The following is a 19,036-nucleotide window of genomic DNA, read 5'->3' on the forward strand; positions in this document are numbered from 1 at the left end:
ACGGAGCGCAGAGGTTAACCTTGCACGGCTCCCGGGCGGGCGGCGCATCCCGGCCGGCGCACGCCCAGCAGCCCCCCCTCCCCCCCCCAAGCGCGGGACGGCGGCGGACCCATGTCGCGCCCGCGGCGGGTCCCGGGACCCCAGCGGGCGTCCCGCGCCAGGCGTCTCGAGTCTCCGGGAGTCTGAGCTGCGGGTCACGCGGGAGTGGCGGTGGCGAGCCCGCTGGTCGTTATGAGGACGGATCTAAAATGACCAGCAAACGGAAACCCTTCCCGACGCAGCTCAGGCGGTCCATCAGTGAGCAGTTGCGGGATTCCACGGCCAGAGCCTGGGATCTGCTGTGGAAAAACGTCCGGGAGAGACGGCTGGCAGGTCGGTGCCCGCGAGACTCCGGGGCCGCGGGGCAGGAAGAGGCGCCGGCGGCGTGGCCCGCCCGGCCCGCCGCGGCGTTGGGTTCCCCCGCACAGGCTTTTCCGAGTCAGGGGTTGGGCCGAGCCGGCCGCGCTCACCCCCTCCCGGCCCGGCCCGAGCGCCCGCGCTGCCCGCGCTGCCCGGTGGGTGTGGGTTCCACCCGGCGCGCGCGCTGACAGCCCAGCGGGGCGCTACACGCGGGGCCGAGAGCCGCCGCCGGGCTTACCTGGCGCGTCCGCCTTCGGGCGTTCGCTCCGCCCGGCTGGCCCCTGCTCCGCCGCCTTCCACCCAGGGAATGAATGAGTGCCCAGCCCAAGGGGCCCTCCACGAGGGCTACCTCTCTTCCAACGTCGCCTTTTCCACACGGGGCACCTCCACTGCGTGTCGGGGGTGGAGGCGGGGGGGACAAAGCAAGGGAGAATATCCAAAGTTCTGGGAGACCAGATGTTTGGGGGGTAGAAGGGCAGGATTTGGGGAGACAGGTGGACAGCTGTTGGTGCAAGTAGGTGGCTGCCCACAATCTCTGCCCTGCTGTGAATCGGGCTCTCCTGACTTTGGGATTCAGAAGAGGGGCCTCTCTTTTGGAATCTATTGCCCAGGAACTCGAGGAAGAGAAGAGGTGATTATTCTGAGCTAGGGGGTCCTTAAGAATCCTTGCTTGGGTCAGAACGCCAGCCTCCTCCTTAGCACCTCCCCCAGCCTCCCCACGCTGTGACCTTACTTCTGTGCTTGCTCCATGGAACCATCTCCTTGTAGGGCCACGGATGCAGTGAGTGGTCTGAGCCTTCTCAGAGCCCTCATTCAGAGCTGTAGGTCGAGTTAGTCACCGCATCATACCTGCCCCAATAAGGGAAAGCCGCCCTACGCACAGTTGCAGAGCAGTGGAGGGTTTAGGATCACTTTTCCCAAGGGCTGGCTGCTAAGAAGATGTTTCCGGGGTTGGGGGAAGTGTGGTTGGAAGGGTCCCTGGGCTGACCACCAGCCCAGTCTCTGGACCTTGTTGCCTCCTGTCTCTCCAGCAATATCTCCTGAGTTGGTCAGTGACCACAAGGATGGAAGAGAGTTCTAGAGAAGAAGGTATGAAGTCTGGACAGAGGGAAGGGATGCCAAGGGTGAGATGGGAGATTTAACCTTCTCTGGGCTCCTCCCCTTTTCCTTAAAGTGAACTGTAAACTAGTCTGCTGGATGTTCTGCCCCTACACTCCTGCAGCCACCTCTCTCCATCAGCCTGAGGGCATTCTGGAGTAGGTGCCCAGAGTCTGCATATCCTTGATCCTTGGGTCCTTATCACTCTAACTGGTCAAATCAGATATAGGGATCACCGATGATATCAACACTCAATGTTGTCAGCATAAAATGTTCATCCCATGTTTCCTGTCCCAACAGAGTGGCCCCGTTTAGTAAGCACCCAAGAAAGAAACAGACTTTTCGGTCTGGACCCAGAAATAAGCTGTGGTAACTAGTAGGTTTGACGGTTGATTTTTAAAGACGTGTAAGTACATTGCAGACCTCAATTAATAACCATTAGTAACTTTCCCTGTTACCGTGCTAAATTGTATAATCTACATGATGGATGGTGTCAGAGAAATTTTTGTGGTCTAGTAAATGTTTGTTGCTTCATAACTTCAGAATGCTCACTGCAAATGTCTCTTTCATAGCTTCTGTTATTTAAGTTTGTTAAGTTTGTTAAGTTTGTTAAATCAATGGATCTTCAGGAAACAAGTCTTTCCAGGAGGGCTGCCAAGGCTGTGCTGGGTTTTTATAGAAGCTGAGGCCAAAGATGACTGCAGCCCTGTCTTTTTCAAAAAGAGATCTGGGAAGGAAGAGAGTGAAACGTAAAGACTGAAAACCATGAAGGCTGTCCAAGAAAGTCATCTATTCACACGAACTTTAGGCATTGCAGTTCAGTTAAGGTGGTGGAGAGAAAAAGTTTTGATTCTGGGAAATAAACCAGTGGTAGAGATTTTAAGATCATGAGTATAGGGATATTAAGGCTAGAAGTGGCTTCAGAATGGTAAGTTCTCCAGAGTAGTGCAATTATTTTTTTTAAATAGTGGTATGAGGTTTTAAAATGTTTAATCAGAATATTAATATCTGCTTACCCATAATCTGCTTACCACTCTGCTAACAGTGGATGCCAGTGGGTTATTCAACTAGCACCAAACAATCCTCTGTGAAGCAGACTTCAGCTTCTGCTTCTCGAAGCAAGCTGGGATGCTTGCCACAAAACCAAGCCAACTCCATGAAGGAGCTTTTAGATGCAAATTGATTTTCTTAGGTTTTCTTGCTAAGGTAGCTGAAATATGGAACTTTGGCCATGAGACACTGAAATACTTAAGTTATTAATGTTGGCATCAATTCTAGGTGAAAGTGTTCTTCATTTGTAAAAGTGTTCTTTATATGGTTCTGTTCACAATATCGGAATAACCAACTATTGAATGTATCCCCAGAGAGGATCCACCCTGCCAAGACATGATAGTGGCCTTTTTTTTTTTTTAGGGGTTTTTTTTTTTTCTATCAGATAAAAGTTGTGTGCTGGGATTTCTTTAATTTCCCTAAAATTTTCTTCTTATTACCTTTAGTCAATAGGACAGTGTTCAGAGTGCCTTATAACAAACTCACATTTATTGTCTAGAGCATTCTGAAGGTGTTTGAGTCTCCCTTTCACTCCTTTACACCCGAAGGAAGGAAATCCTCATTCTAACTCACTCTTACTTCTCTTCATGAAAGGCTGTCTTGTCAATGAGACAGAAAGACAAAAAATAGAACTGTGTAACGATACTGAAGCCAGTAGATTTCTGTGCTGTGGGGCCACATTTAGGAAGGAAGGGATTATATATAATCAGAAAAAGCACTTCTTAACACATGTCACAACACAGGTAATGAAACCAATAGAAGGACAAGATGTGAATGGTGTTCAAATATGTCCATTTTATTACAAAATTTAAAAAGGGGTAAGCTAAAGAAGGACTGATATTGGGAGCTTTTCTTGGGCCTCCAATTTTGTAGTAGCTGCTAGATTTTCGTCAGATTGTGGCATTTTTGCCAATGCATACTTCTTAATTTTCCAAGACCCTAAACCCCATAGGGGTCAGCAAGAGTCTTTCTCACCTGCTATCTCAATATTGATTATTCTAATAATGGTGGTGATTATTATTTATTCCCAAGCTGACAAAGTTAGTGTTCAAGGCAGGATTCTAATGCAGGTTGTCAGAAGTCAAAGGCCAGCTGTGCCCATTTTGTCTGATACAACACTTTATGGAGACACATGGACCTCAAATCCTTTCTCCAAGGCTGTCACTTGCAGTTATTTTAAAAAAGAATAACAAAGTTAACTGGAAAAATTGCTCTTTTTTTTTTTTTAACTCTTGGAGTGACAAAGATAGCCCTCCATCTAAAATTATTGGCCCCCTAGTCATCCTGTTGGGCTGGTTAGTGTATGGGCTTATGGAGATTTGAAACAGCCATACCTCTAGCTTGTCCCGGGCCCCGATGTGGTGTGCCTTGCCCACTACGATCACTCTAAGAAGCCAAGGGCTGCAAGAATGAGATGCTGTCATAAAGCCTAAATGTAGGTTTCTTCAAGGTGGGTGAGTGACAGGTTCTTTTGGCTTCCCCAGATCTCCAATCAGCCACCACTGATGACAATCCTTAACTTTTATAGCATCATTAAGTTCTGTAGATAGCAGCATACCCTTCAGCTTTCAGTGTTTGTAAGCAGCTTGAGCTACTTTTCAAATGTGAAGGTCTGAGAAAATCCAAATGAGTTTTCTAAAGCTTTCTGCTCCTTTATTTTAAAACCCCACTCTATTTTAATGGAAATGTAATCCATATGTTTGATTCCTTTATACTCACATAACAGTGTTTAGGTAGCTTGTGAACTAATTGATGTCCAAGTCTTTTGATCTCTTTTATAGTCTCATTTTAAATCATTTCTCTTAGACACAGGAAGTTCTATTGCTGCCAAGAATAAACTAACTTAAACACTGAAAAGTTTGAGTTTCGATTAGAAACACTAATTCCACCAAATTTCAGTGAGTTCTAGTCATGTTAAAACAGGTTCACTCATTCTCAGAGTCAACAGTAGCATCCTGTGATGTGATGTAAACATGAGATTGGGACTTTAATGCAGAGTGGGATCAAGAATAGAACATGGGCCATAAAAGAGTTCCTTATTAAAATCTAAATGTGTTCCTTGATATCAAAAAGTACAGGATGATGCTAGCTGATATTTTTCATGTGTTTTATATCAGAGTCCTTCCTTTTTATTATCACTTGCCTGTGAGGAACAAGCCATCCTACCCTGTCAGTCTTTTTTTTTTTTTTTAACATCTCTTGAAAGGAGAATATATTTAGATGTGATTTATATTAACAGTGACAAAAAAATCTAAGTACACAGTTAAGATCAGAGAGAAGGAAAGCATATCACTTATATCAGGGTTCTTAGCTACACATAGAATCATCTGGAGCCTTTCACAAATATCAGTGCCCTGGCTGCCTCTTAGAGATTCTGATTCCGTTTAGATAAGGCCTGGGGATCAGCATTTTTTCAAGCTCCACAGAGGGTTCCACTGAGTAGCCTGGGCTGGGAGCCACTGACTTACATTAACTACTCGCCCAAGTCTGTGTCTAGCACAAGGTCATACTCTAGGCCCCTAGGGAGAGGTTTGCTTAAGCGGAGTTGGAATGAGCTTGTTATTTTATAGGGGAACAAAAGGTTTGGGACTTGTTGCCAGGGCAAGAAATTTGGATTTGGTTCTGCATATGATAAGGAAGCAAAGGATTTTAAGCAGAAGAATGGCAGGGCCCTGTTAAATTGCCACCAGAGTGGTCTACGTGAGATAAACAGTGACAGGGACGAGGGTCATAGTGTTGGAGAGAAAGGGATAGATTTGGTATATGTCTTGAAAGGAGAGAGACTGATGTGCTGGAGGTGAGGGAGGAATCAAGAACTCCTGGGTTCAGGGACGCCTGGGTGGCTCAGTCGGTGAAGCATCTGACTTCAGCTCAGGTCATGATCTTGGGGTCCTGGGAATGATCCCACATTGAGCCCTGCATGGAGCCAAGCATCAGGTTCCACACTCAGCGGGGAGTCTGCCCCTCCCCCCACTCGTGCTCACTCTCTCTCTCTCTAAATAAATAAAATCTTAAAGAAAAAAAAAAGAACTCCTGGGTTTGTAGTGCTGTAGGCTGAGAGGGGGACCACTGGCCAGATTTGCATGTTGCAGTTGCAAAAGGAAGATTTTTTTGGTTTTGGTTTTTTTGGCATAAGACAGATGAGAAGAGGAGTAAGAAGTTCTCCTTGAGCCAGACTAGACCAAAAATGCCTCTTAGACATCCAAAAGTAAAAGTCAAAGAGTTGGATACACAAGTACAGGTTTGGAAGAAAAGTCAAAGCCAGATAAATCCAGAAGTGACTGGCATATAACTACTATAGAATAAAGCCTTAGGTCTAGATGGGGTTATGTAGGAAAAAAATATAAATAAGAGGAGCGGTCAAGGACAGAATCCTAGGGGATCCTTTATTTAGAGCACACTATTGGGGGGCACCTGGGTAGCTCAGTGGGTTAAGCATCTGCCTTCTGCTCAGGTCATGATCCCGGGGTCCTGAGATGAGCCCCGAATCCGAATCTGACTCCTTGCTCAGCAGGGAGCCTGCTTGTTCCTCTCCCTCTGCCGCTCCCCCTGCTTGTGCTCTCTCTCTCTCTCTCTCTCTCTCTCTGCCTCTCCGTCAAATAAATAAATAAAATCTTTAAAAAAATAAAGCACACTATTTGGATGTGAACTCTTTATATATATACGTGTGCTAAATTTCTGGGGAATTAGAAAAAGCAATACTGTTTCTAAATTCAGCGTTCTTATAGCAGAAGAATAGTAATACTGTATTGAATAATCTTTTATGACAGGTTTATTTGGTTCCAGAACTGTTGATGAATAAAAATTAATATAAAAATATGTCTCACTAATAAAATATACCTTTTTAAAAATTTAGATATGTCAATGCAAAGTAAAAATTGAAAATTTCAAATAACATTTGAAGGAAAGACTGCTCAAGTTTGCCCTCATACACAAAAAATAAAAATATGATTAATTAAATAAAAGTGGTTTAGCAGGAATACTTCTATGGTTATTATAACTTGTGCCCACCCCCATAATGAGGTAAAACTTTATATTGGAAAGATGGCTTCTCCAGTGTCATGATCTCCAGAAATAGTCTAATCAAACAATGCTTAACTTGTAAGAAAAGTTCTGTATATTGAAGTTTCCAGGATCACATCCATTTACTGACATTTATCAGTTATGGTTTGTCCATAATAAAGTTGACCAAAGGGAAATTTCTCAGAGAAAAATAGATAATGTCTTAAATTTTTCATTTGTAAGGAGAGTAACTTAAACTTGGCCTAACCTATCCATAGCATACTGGCTCACCTTTAGAAGCAACACATTTCCTCCCAGAATTGGAGCAAGGAAATGATCATGTTCATTAATTGCTGGTGGTTGCTCTGAATAAGACACACAAGCCCCACTAGTTGACTGGAATTCCTTCTAGAAGACCATGTGGTACAATTTTTGTGACTCAACAACTTGATCATTTAGACATGAAGCACATATCTAATGAAATTAATATATACGCCTTCGTTGTGTTTTTTAAATCTTGTGTTGAACAAAACAACTTATAAAGAAAAATTTGCTAGAAGACCTTGTAGTTTACTGGGAGTTTATCCAACGGTATATTTCTATTTTGTTCTTTTGCAAGTTTAGTGATGTTGCAAAATGAAAACAAAAGTGGTTTGAAAAGTGTTACAACATTCCCGGGCTTTTTTCAGAATCCTTGGATGTTTAGTCCTAAAACAGTCGAGCTGAAGGACAAACATTTTTGTCATGTTTGTAGTTAGTCAATAAGTATTTATTGAGCCATGAAATAGCATCCTTGTCAAAGCATGTTGGGACTGTAGTGCAGGATATTAATTTAGTACTGTGGTTTTATCCTGGCAAAGCACATGAATTTTATTATGCTGCTCAAATCACTTAACTCATCTATTTAACCAGAAATAGAGCAAGCTTCCAGAAACTGCAAAAGGACAGTATAGAATGTGCCATAACTACACAAAACTGTATTTGCAAATCTGCTGTGTCAAGCCATTTTGTATTCTCAGACAATTTCCTTAGTAACGTCTTCATCCAAAATGAAATTTTCAGATTCTTATGGTTCTGTCATTTTGTGTAATAGAGCGTATTTTACTTATATTCCATCATGGCAGACTGTGTTTGGTGAATACTTTTCTTTCTCCTTTCTATATAGGAAATTAAATGAATACAAGAGGTAATTGTTTTAGAATCCCATGAAAATTAATACATTTACTAGCAATGACATTAAGTCAGAAAGTCTTATCAGATGCTTCTTATTCTCTTTCCATCAGATAAAATGGAAATATTTCCAGGTTCCTTGAAGGATCTTTGAAAGCATTTTCTATTGAAATGTGATATTTATCTATTGAATGATGTCCTAAAAGTACAAATACTTAACAGTATAAGTTACATTAATGTACCACCACATGGGGATATAGGCATTGTTGCGATGACACATAAGGAAGGCAAGGCACTCTTTCCCCTCTTTGCCTGACAGTGAGTTGCATTCATCCCAGAACTCTTCAAAGATTTTATTTATTTGTCAGAGAGAGAGAGAGAGAGCACAAGCAGGAGGGAGTGGCCGGCAGAGGGAGAAGCAGACTCCCTGCTGAGCAGGGAGCCCGAGGCAGGGCTCAATCCCAGGGTTCTGGGATCATGACCTGAGCTGAAGGCAGACGCTTAACGGACTGAGCCATCCAAGCACCCCCATCCCAGAACTCTTCAAAAACAATGATAGATTGCACCTTTCCTAGCCATGAGGAGTTGTCCCCATGGTCTTGGAAATAAATTACATCTTTATTTTAGTCCCAAGAAAAGACGAGCAATTGTTAAAGTAAAAACAACAACAACAACAAAACTTTCACATATTTCAATACAGGCTGTTTTATTCTTTCTGGAAAGAAAGAAGAGAGGCTTTGTGCCAAGTGTTTGATTTTTTTTTTTTTTTAAGATTTTATTTATTTATTTGACAGAGAGAGACACAGTGAGAGAGGGAATACAAGCAGTGGGAGTGGGAGAGGGAGAAGCAGGCTTCCCGCCGAGCAGGGAGCCCGATGCGGGGCTCGATCCCAGGACCCTGGGACCATGACCTGAGCCGAAGGCAGACGCTTAATGACTGAGCCACCCAGGCGCCCCAAGTGTTTGATTTTTTTGTTCTGAAATCTAAATCAAAGCAATAATGACAAATGAAAAAGAGCAGTCTTAACCCTTTAGCATAATGGTAGAAAAGGGATTGAAGTTATTTGAGATGTCATGTGTATAAAATCACAGCTGTGTGAAGGTGATCAGCATCTGTGAAATTAGCATCACTTCAGACATAATGTTGATACACAGATTTGCCGCAGCTATGGCTACAGCATTAGGAGCATAGATCGCGTGTCATTTTAACTTTTGGCGCATAATGTAGTGGAGGGCACGATTCATGGTATTTGGGCATGATGGGAGGTTATTGGCATGGCATCATGATCTAGTGGTTAAGAGCAGCTACTGGAGCCCAAAACTACATGGGTTTGAATCCTGCCTTCACTACTTAAGCAGTGGGTCTTTGGGAAAGATAAATAATCTCGATGTTCCTTAGTTTCCTCATCTTTAAAAAGGAGGAAAAGCATAGTACTTAGCTCATTATGATATTCTTAATAACATTTTCTTTTTCTCTAGCTCATAGGGTTGTGATGAGGATTAAATGGGTTAATATTTTCAACTCCTTAATAAACATTGTATGAGAGTTTATATAGATAGATACACACCCCCTCCACTGACCCCTGCACAGTCAGAATTCCAGGTATAACTTTTGACTGCCCCCAAAACTTGCCTACTAATAGCCTGTTGTTGACCAGACTAATAACATAAACAGTTAACACATATGTTGTGTGTTATATATATTATATACCGTATTCTTACAATAATGTAAGCTAGAGAAAAGAGTAACAGAGACGTATTTCCTGGTAAAGGAGATGCTTTTAGCTCCAACCCTAACCCACTCACCCCTTCATACCTGGATTCATCAGCCTCTTCCCATATCTAATGAACCCATTCTAGATCCCATGTTCAGGGATTTCCAAGTGCTAAGACATTAGCCTCACTCTCTTTGTCCTGAATGAGATAAAAAAAAAAAAAATCATATACTACATATGTTGTGAGCATGGTTGACAGCATCTTGTGTAATCCACTGGTGTTATAGCATGAATCATTCATTATATTAACGCTTTGTCTTTCTGAAAGATCATCAGTTAAGGTTTGTTCATCAAAATTACCATCGGCTTTAGAGCTATGCAACCACGAATTCATTCCCATGCCCTTGGCCTAAATGGAATTTGATGGAGACCTAATTAAAATGAGAGAAGTTAGACTAGATAATCTCTAAGGACCCATTTAGCTTTAAAGATCAATGAGTCTGTAAAACTAGACCATGCATCTAAAAGAAACTTAATGCCCTAAGTCTTTGAGTTCCCTTTCTGTGTTAGATTTTCTAGGATGTTCTGAGAGGGGAGAGGGCAGAAGCCCAGAAGCATACCCCAGGATGCCTGCCAGTGCCATTCTCCATGCGGGTCTGCTTACATAGCCTCCATCAAGAGCAACAGCTTATAATTGGTACTTTCTGTAATTGGAGCTACCCCTGCCAGAACTGGAGATGGAAGAAGGATGGCGGCCAGCTGGGAGTCCTGGGCCTGCAAACATCTGTAGAACCCCGACAGCCCCTGTACCACGCGCAGGCAGGGCCCCAGCTTAGAAGGCCTCCGTCCTTGGTTTAATGCTCTTCTGTTGCAATTTTGAAATTATTAACAATTGCTGAATGGAGGGCCCCCATTTTCATCTTGCAGTGTGCCTGGCAAATGATGTAGCTGGTCCTACATTCTGGGAAAGCCGGGCTCCTGTAGCATCATGCCTTGATTTGTGGGTTCACCTTCATTGGTGGTTTGGTGGTATTTGAGTAAGATAAAAGGGATGCATAGAATCACAGGATGTTAGATTTGGAAGGGACCTTGGAAGGCTTCCTTTGAGCATCTGCAATCTATAATCCATGTGCTCTGTGCCCCATGCTCTTGGGGAAGGTGATCTCCCGAGAGAAAGTATGTTTGTTTTATTTTATTGTTTATTGATTCTGACAGCATCATTATGAAATAAAGCAATAACATTACCCCTGGTGTTTACACAGTTAAAATGATTATATTTTAGTTATTACATACATTGAAGGAAATATTTTAATTAGTTTTTTTTAAGGTAGTGCAGTGCCTAGGTGTGGAATAGGAAATTGGGACAAACTATGCAACTCTTGGTAATCTAGATCTTCAGATCCGAGGCTTGTTTTGAAAACTTCTTAATTAAGCTTTTTCTTAATTAAAAATTTATTTGCAATACCCATAATAGATTAATTCATTAAGCCACTGCTATTAAAACCATTAAGGCTATTTCCTGTGTAGGTTCATCTAGGGCTACTTACTCAGAAAAGGAAATTAGGAGAGGTAGTAATAGAACCTATCATTTATCACCAGGAATTTTCAGCCCGTATCTACTAACATTGTTTTGTCATTATGTCCATCTGTCTCTGTGAAAAACACTAAAGCTGACTAGAGTCTAGTCTCATAAAAGTGCACAGGTTAAATCCTTCTTTGCTGTCGGAAGCTATACATAGAACTCCCGTTTAATGATGTTTTTTAAAAAGGACATTTTTCTTTGTTTGAAATTAAGTTTATTATTTAATGCAAAGTATTTCTGCAATTGACTATAAAAGAGTGCATTTTCATTTGCTCTTAAGCTACTTCAAAGAAGAGTGTGTTTGCGTAGTTCTGAGTAGTAAATAAGTAGGCAGATACTGTCCCTCATCAGTGGTTTCAAGACCATGTTGTAGGAAAGGAGACCTGCTGACCGCACGGTCCTTGTTCTAAGGTGGACACAGGTGCTATTCCACAAGGAGAGTCAAGTGCCTTGGGAAGCTCCTTCTGTATGTTTCACTCTAAACATATGAGAAGTGTGAGAGATATAAACAGCTTTACCAAAGAGACCGAACAAGCTTGACTTTCCAGATAAAAAAATCTGTAGGAGTGAATTAAACCTTCCTAGCACAGTCATCAGAATTCAGAAATTCAAACACTATCACTCTGGACAGAGTCTCCTGTATCAATACTCGAATATAATGATTTACGCAAGTGTCTGTATTCGCACCTAAGCCACAGCCTCCTCCAAGGAAGAGATAGTGTCTTATTCACTGTGGATAGTCCAGTTGCCTTCACAGAGTAGCTGGGACAAGGAACGTGCACAATGAATGTCTGTTGAGTGAATGAATTAATGATAATTATAATAGTAACAGCAAACTTGCGCTGGCCCCCATTGTGTTCGAGGCTTTATGCTAAAGACTTCATGCATTTTCTCATTCGATGCCCAGGCTGCAGGGTAAGGACTACCAGCCTCCCTATTAGCACACACAGCAGCTTGCAGTTAGCCCTTAGAAAAGGGCTTCTTCTCCGGGCCCATGAATTAGAAAAAGGTGCCTCCTCTGAGATAATGCAGCCCCAACGGCATGCAGCCAAGGGAGTGTACCCTGGGCTGAATTTCAGCCTGCGTGGCCCCCCTTGGCTGCTTGCTCTGTGTAAGGCACAGCCTACACGGTTGTACACGGGGGCCCAGTGTACTAACATTATCCCCAGCTTATGCAAGAGGAAACTAAGGCTTGGAAAAGTTAAGTAACTTGTACCCTGAAGACTCGAGGAGTCACAGTGTAGCGCTTAGGAAGGGGTCACTGTTCAGGGGTGTCATTGTGACAATATGGAACCATTTTCAGATTACCACAGGTGTTGCCCCAAGGTTGTATTAGATGGGAGCTGACCATGGCATCCGGAATCCCAGGGCCCCCATGATAATAAAGGTGATGTTAACGATGATCCTGAATATTTGTGTAAGACTTTACAGTTAAGTGCTTTTCCATTAAGGTAATATAACAGTGGCTTAAAATCATTCAGTTCTCGCAGAAGTCCTCCGAGAAAGGTGGGGTAGGTGCTGTGATCTCTACTACATAAAGAAGACGAATGAGGATAAGTAAAATGATGTGACTACCCAAGGTCCCATGGCCAGCGAGGGCCAGCGGGGGATTGGGGTCCGGGCTCCTATACCGGGACTCGGTCTTCTGGTCACTTTGCCGTTGCCCAGTGTGAGCTCTGCTCTGTAAGATATCAGTTGCTGTTAACGAAACCCATGGCTCCCAAACCTGACTGGGCATCAATACCACTGGAAAATCTTTTAAAATACAGGCTCCTGGACTCCTCACCAGATCCAATGAATCAAAATCATCCCTGGGGCAGCAGTATAACGTACTCTTGTGTGTGTGTGGTGGTGGGTGGGGGAGAGGGCTGATCCGTAGCATACATTTTTAACAAGCCTCCTAGGTGATTTTTGTTGTTTGTTTACAGCCTGTCCTCTCACCAGTGAATGGAAATGGCTTTAAACTCTCATGGATATTTCAGGCTCCATGCCTTGTGCTATTCAGTGTCTTCTAGTCTAATACTTTTCTCTCTCGTTTCTGCCTACCTAGATCTTAGCCATTTTCAAGGGTTCGGTCAAGTCCTTCATGATTTTGTTGCTAGTGCCATTCTGACTATGCCCATTCCCACCTCCAGATGATCCCCCCCTTCCATATCTAAGTGCCCCTCAAGGAGTGAGAGGGTGGGAGCCCCACGAAGGCCTGCTGCATGCCAGGCCCCTGATTCAGTGTTTTCCTACATGTCATCATGTGAACCATCACAGCAGACGCTGAGGTCATGATTATCATCCCCAATTTAAAGAGGGGTAAGTGAAGAAACTTGGCTGAGGTCAGCACAGCCAAGAGAGTACATAGTCTCATTTAGCTGCAAGTTTCTGCTTTTCTGTTCACTCTGCTGAGTGTTTCAGTCTTCAGAAACCAGAACAATTTCTTTTGTACTATAATTGAGAAATTTTGTCTTACATTTTTAAAAAAAGTCTTTTACCTCCTACTGTATAATCCACATAGTAAAATAACCTAATTGTTGAAGAAATAAAAGAATGAGTGCCTTTTCTTCTTTTGTGAAATCACTTCCTAGCCAGCTTCAGAAAGTTGAACTGATATTGAGACATGATGTTTACTTATTCAAGCTCTTTAATATTATGAGGAAATTCCAGCCAACATTCTACGCTCTTCTTTCTTTTAACTCAAAAAATCATGAAATATTAGAGCATATGGAAGCCTTGTAGATTATCTTGTCCAGGCCATTCATTTTACAAGAGTTGACTGAACCTCAGAGAGATTCAGTTAATTCAGTTCCAGGTCATGTGTCTCATTGGTGATAAATTTGAGATTAGAGTGCAGCTCCATGTCACACCAAGCGACTTTGGGGATTGTAGGTGAATTCATACTTGGCCATCCATCCATTTGTAAGCAAGATGCCCATTTTTGAAATTAGAGCACAAATTTCTTGAGGGAAAAAATGGCACCTTGCCCTCAAGAGCTTTTCCCATAAAGTATGTTTATAAGTGTTTGTTGGGGCAGCCTGCCTCGCTGCCTCATTGACTGAGGGATATTAAAGGAATATAATCACTCCTTCCTAAGTTCCAGGTTTGCCTCTGGTGGCCCCACACCCTGCAAGATAACCTTTCCGTGTCCTCCAGCCTCCTTCCAAGGGGCAGTTGGAAAATTTATAACTAAAAGAAACTAACACTGCTGTTGTCACGTGTTGGGTGAGGAAAATGGAGAAAGCATAGTTGAAATTTAAATAAGGATTTTTCATCTATTTAAGATGGAGATGTTCCCTTTTGGCCATTCTTTTAAAATTATAGAACTATAGCAAAAAAAAGAAAAAGTTTCTTTTAATCCCCCAAATCATATGATTCTTTTTTTCACAGTGACTCCAAGTTCTCATTTACTTAACTTATTCAACAAATATTTGTTAAGTACCTACCATGCCAAACACTGTCCCAGCTCCTGGGGATTCAAGAGTAAACAAAAGACAAAATCAACACCCTTACTGAGCTTCCATATGAATTGGGGGAAACAGATCATACTGAACAAATATATAATATGTGTTACAAATAACACAGTATGAAGAAAAACAAATGAGCTGGAGAATGAAAGGGAGTGCTATTTTGGATCCAATGGTCAGAGAAGATCTCTCTGGGGAGGAGGAAATTGGAGCAGAGACATTCAAACATCTAGGGCAAAGAGTGTTCTAGGCGGAAGGAATACGATGTGGATCAGTCCTGAAGCAGGAGGGCACGGGTGTGTTTGAGGAAAGGCAAGAATGCCGGTGGGGCTTGGGGTACAGTGATTGAGTGGAAGAATGATAGGAAAAGGGGTTGACAGATAGCCAGGTCCTCTGCAGCCTTATGGCCTGGGAAGGAGTCCCGATATGATCTTAGGTATAATTTGCTATGTACAGTTACCTGGTTTATGATGTAAAACTTGAAAAGAAAAGGCAATAGAGTCCAAGAGTGGAAGCAAAAAGACATTTTAGAAGTCTCCTAGAAATATCAAATTAGTTAATATCTCAGTTATAAAAAAAATTTCTTAGTTGCTAGTCACATAGGGACCCATTGCTTAATTAAAAAGGAGAGAATAACTTCTGGCCCTCAATTTTTTTTTTTTTTACACAAATGGAAGGAATTAGTTAGATTCATTCATTCACTCATTCAGAAACATTCATTTAATGAATATCATATTCCAGATGCTCTGCTATGCTATGCCCCAAGCATAAAAAGATAAGACACTGAGTCCTACCCTCAAGGACTTATAGACAAATGCAGCTGCAGCAGCAGAATACACAGGATGTAAAGGTAGATCGGAGGATGGAGTGAACTTGGCGTGGCTTTACCGAGCAAAGGAGATGACCCTTGAGTTGGGCCTTAAAGGAGAGAAATTCCACTCTAAGGGAGGGAAAAGGCAAGCACTTGCAAAGAAACAGAGAGGCATGAAGCTGCATGAATAATTTTTAGATATTGATTGATGAGACCTTGGGTCAAGAAGGAGAGCAAGTGAGGGGCGCCTGGGTGGCTCAGTTGGTTAAGCCACTGCCTTCAGCTCAGGTCATGATCCTGGAGTCCCAGGATCGAGCCCCGCATCGGGCTCCCTGCTCAGCGGGGAGTCTGCTTCTCCCTCTGATCCTCCTCCCTCTCATGCTCTCTGTCTCTCATTCTCTCTCTCAAATAAATAAAATTAAAAAAAAAAAAAAAAGGAGAGCAGATGAAGAAAACTGGAGAGGTGGGCAGAAGCCAGATGATGAGTCCGTGGATTTCATGAACCATGACCTCCAGTGCTGTCTCAGATCGTCTGTAAATTCTTTTCTAGCTCTAGGACTTTATCATCACATGAATCCAATTTCCTTTTTCCATTAGTGTTTGAGGTAAGCATCACCAGCGCCTGTTTATGTCTATATTTATCTTTTTAAAGTGACCTTGCTCTACAACTTTAAAGAATAACCGTGAGGGCCTCTTTCCTTGCATAGGTGTTTGCGAAGAACCAGAAGTCTCCTGTGGCTTTTAATGATGACTTTAGTTAAATTAGCAGAATCTACAGGAATTCCCAGTTTCCTACATTGCTAGTAGGGGCTTTTTCACTCCACATCTTGGTACAGTTGCTTGGATTTCCACGTTTACAAGTTAAAACGAGTGTCCAATATACATGTGGTTTATGACAGAGACTTGGTAGTCTATGATTTTCACAGTGAAACTAATATGACTTCTTGATCAGTTTTTCAGAGGACTTTTGGGCTATAGTTACTTTAGAAGGACCCTCTTGAAAAAGAGATCTGAAGTGGAACTCAAAGGCTGTATTTACTCATTTATAAGCATTTACTGATGACCTGCTTTGGGCAAGATTGCATACTGTGTACTGGGGACCCAAAAATGAGTAAGATAAAATTCTTTCTTTCAAGGCACTTACAACTATTAATGACTTCTTATAATTCTTATAAGAAATCTTATAACTCTCTGACTTTACTCTAGACACAGAATGGTTTTATGTCAATGTTTAAAAAGGTTTTATAAAATTTCATTAAAAATAGTTGAGTTCTTTGATTATGCATAAGCTCAGCCTCTCCTGGAAAGCTGAATTTATTTATCTAACACACTGACTAGAAGCAAGGAGGAGAAGAAAAAAAAAAGCCAGAAGAAAAGTACTAATTCATGATGCACAACTTGAGAATCTCCAGTGAACAGCTGCATTGTAACACTTACCCTTTTTGTTCACATGGCCTTGCTCTCTGGAATCCTCAGATATCCATGGTTGCCCGAGGGCTCGTCAAATGTCACCAGGGCAACAACAAAGTAACACACATGAAGCAGCCCCTCTGTGGCATTCTTTATGAAAAGCATTGAATTAAATTATTGCATAACCAATCATCTGCATATGAAAGGGAGTGAACTGTTGGAGAACCCAGCTGGAAACAATGCTGAATTTGATCCCTACCCCCACTGATAACTTACTGGTACCCTTAGAAATCTCGTTGTGACCAGAAGCCCCTTTACGGAATGTGGGAAATATTAATACTGTACTTATGACCTCAAGGGGATTGTGAGCTAAATTAGGGAGATTGTTGAGATGGTCATAGAAAAACTCCCTTCACCCTTTCTTGGTCAAGCTTGCAAAAAGATGGAGGAATTTCCCACTCTGGATGAAACTGTTGCTCCCCACGAAAGAGATCCTAGCAAAACAGATGACAGCTACCCTGATTGAGTCTTATCATGTACCAGACACTGTGCTAAGCACTTCACATGCATAATTTTAATTTCATCCTAATGACCTATACTAGTGTCAGTATTATTAAAGTCCTCATTTTATAATGGAGACATTTAGACTGGAAAATGTATGTGATTCTTGGCCCGGCTTCTCAAGGCTAAAGAGTATCCTGAAGCAAAGAATTAGGACCAAGTGATCTGTCTCAGGAGCCCTCAAACCTCTGTACATATTAGTTTAGAGGAAACTGTATCACATCACATCCTCCATCACCATTATACCTGGCTACTGCTTAATCTAGGTAGAAATCTTTATAGTAGGAAAAACAATTCCTACAGACTATGTATATTAATTCAAGAAAGCTTGTGGAGAAAAAGTGTATAAAAAATAAACATGATGTTTTAGGCTTGGTTAAACCAAAATAAGACAGATTTTGGAAAATGTCCCGAAATATTTACATCCAAATGATGTTCCCATTAGTGGCCTTCCCCCTTAGCCCCATAAAGCTTGAAGCTCTTCTTGGGTATTGCCAGCTTATGAACCACGTGGGAAGAAAACGAGTCTCACTTCTGTTTGTTTGGATTTCAGTGTTGGGTCCCCGAAGAAAACCACTCACCTGCTTTTCACCAGAATTTTCCGTGAAAGACTTAACTATTTTAAAGAACATGTCCATTTTCACAGTGCAAGAAATGGGCACCACTAACATGTATTTGAAGGGACAGATTTCCCCCCTTTTAAATTTTATTTATTTATTTCTAATTATAAAAATAGCGTGTTGATTATAAAACTAACATGTTGATTATAAAACTAACATGCCGATTATAAAAAAGCACCTGAAGATAATCACTACATACTTCTAAAGTGTTTGAAAATATTTCAAGCAAGCCAGCCAGCATTTTTAAAAATAAATGTGATCTCCTACGAGAATTCTTTTAATGGGGACAGCAGATACATGCCTCTTACAGGTATTTTTTAAATGGTAACACTGCTTTATAATCACATAGCTAATGTGCTGTTTTAAGATTGAAGCACGATTTGTGGATAAATATATAGGTATTTCTTAGCTGCACCATATTTTTCAAGAAAAATTATAATAGCTACAACTTTTTGAGTGCTAACCACGTTCCAGGCACACAAGTTATTGTATTTAATACTTAAAACAGGCCTAGCAAGTCAGCATTATAGTCATTTTTCATGTGATACAACTAAAGTTCATGGAGGCTTAGGAATTAAGCAGAGTCTCACGGTTAGGGCTGTCTTTCTTGAAGACTCACGTGCTCACCCATGAAGCTTCCACAGAAGAGAAGCACAGTTATTTCTGCCTAGAGGGAGAATAAACATACAAATTAAGTTATTAACATGACCACTTGGGTGTTAATGGACTACTGGAACTAAGATGAGACACGTTCTTCAAATACTAACTAAGAGAACCTGTGTGAAAGCATCTAGACAAAGTCATTTAATACTTTCTCAACTTTTAGTACAGAAGAATCATCTGAGGGGCTTTTCAGTATACCTAATCTAGGATCCACCAGTTAGAAAGTCAGGTTAAACAGAGAGGGGTCCAGGAACCTGCATTTTTAAGATGTTTTCCAGAGAATTGTGAGGCTATAGATCTAGGGGACCCTCTTCAAAAACCCCCACTTTATTACACAGCAGATGCTCTCAACATGATTTCCTTTCCTTTCCCTAAATGTCTGAGTACATACAGGAAGAAAACCAAAAACAATAGTTGAAAACAAGAGCTCAAGGTCATAGGGTATTGTGTCTGGTTTACATCGGGTTATCGGAATACACCAAAATGAAATTTTATTTCAAATT

The 19,036-nt window shown here is 41.8% G+C and overlaps 1 protein-coding gene across 7 annotated transcripts in view; it reads left to right on the plus strand.

Annotated features, from left to right (window-relative positions):
* Positions 1 to 19,036, plus strand: part of STARD13 (StAR related lipid transfer domain containing 13) — a 508,432-nt gene that overhangs the window by 283,246 nt on the left and 206,150 nt on the right. Inside the window, exon 1 of one of the 7 annotated variants that reach the window (XM_036066644.2) lies at positions 239 to 372. The exons of the other annotated variants lie outside the window; for them this stretch is intronic. Coding sequence (XP_035922537.2) covers positions 249 to 372 — 124 coding nt within the window. The 5' untranslated portion in view covers positions 239 to 248. Of the gene's footprint in view, positions 1 to 238; positions 373 to 19,036 lie in introns of those variants that run through there. 7 annotated transcript variants of the gene reach the window in all.

This window comes from Halichoerus grypus, chromosome 4, assembly GCF_964656455.1.
Source record: "Halichoerus grypus chromosome 4, mHalGry1.hap1.1, whole genome shotgun sequence".
Classification (NCBI taxonomy): domain Eukaryota; kingdom Metazoa; phylum Chordata; class Mammalia; order Carnivora; family Phocidae; genus Halichoerus; species Halichoerus grypus.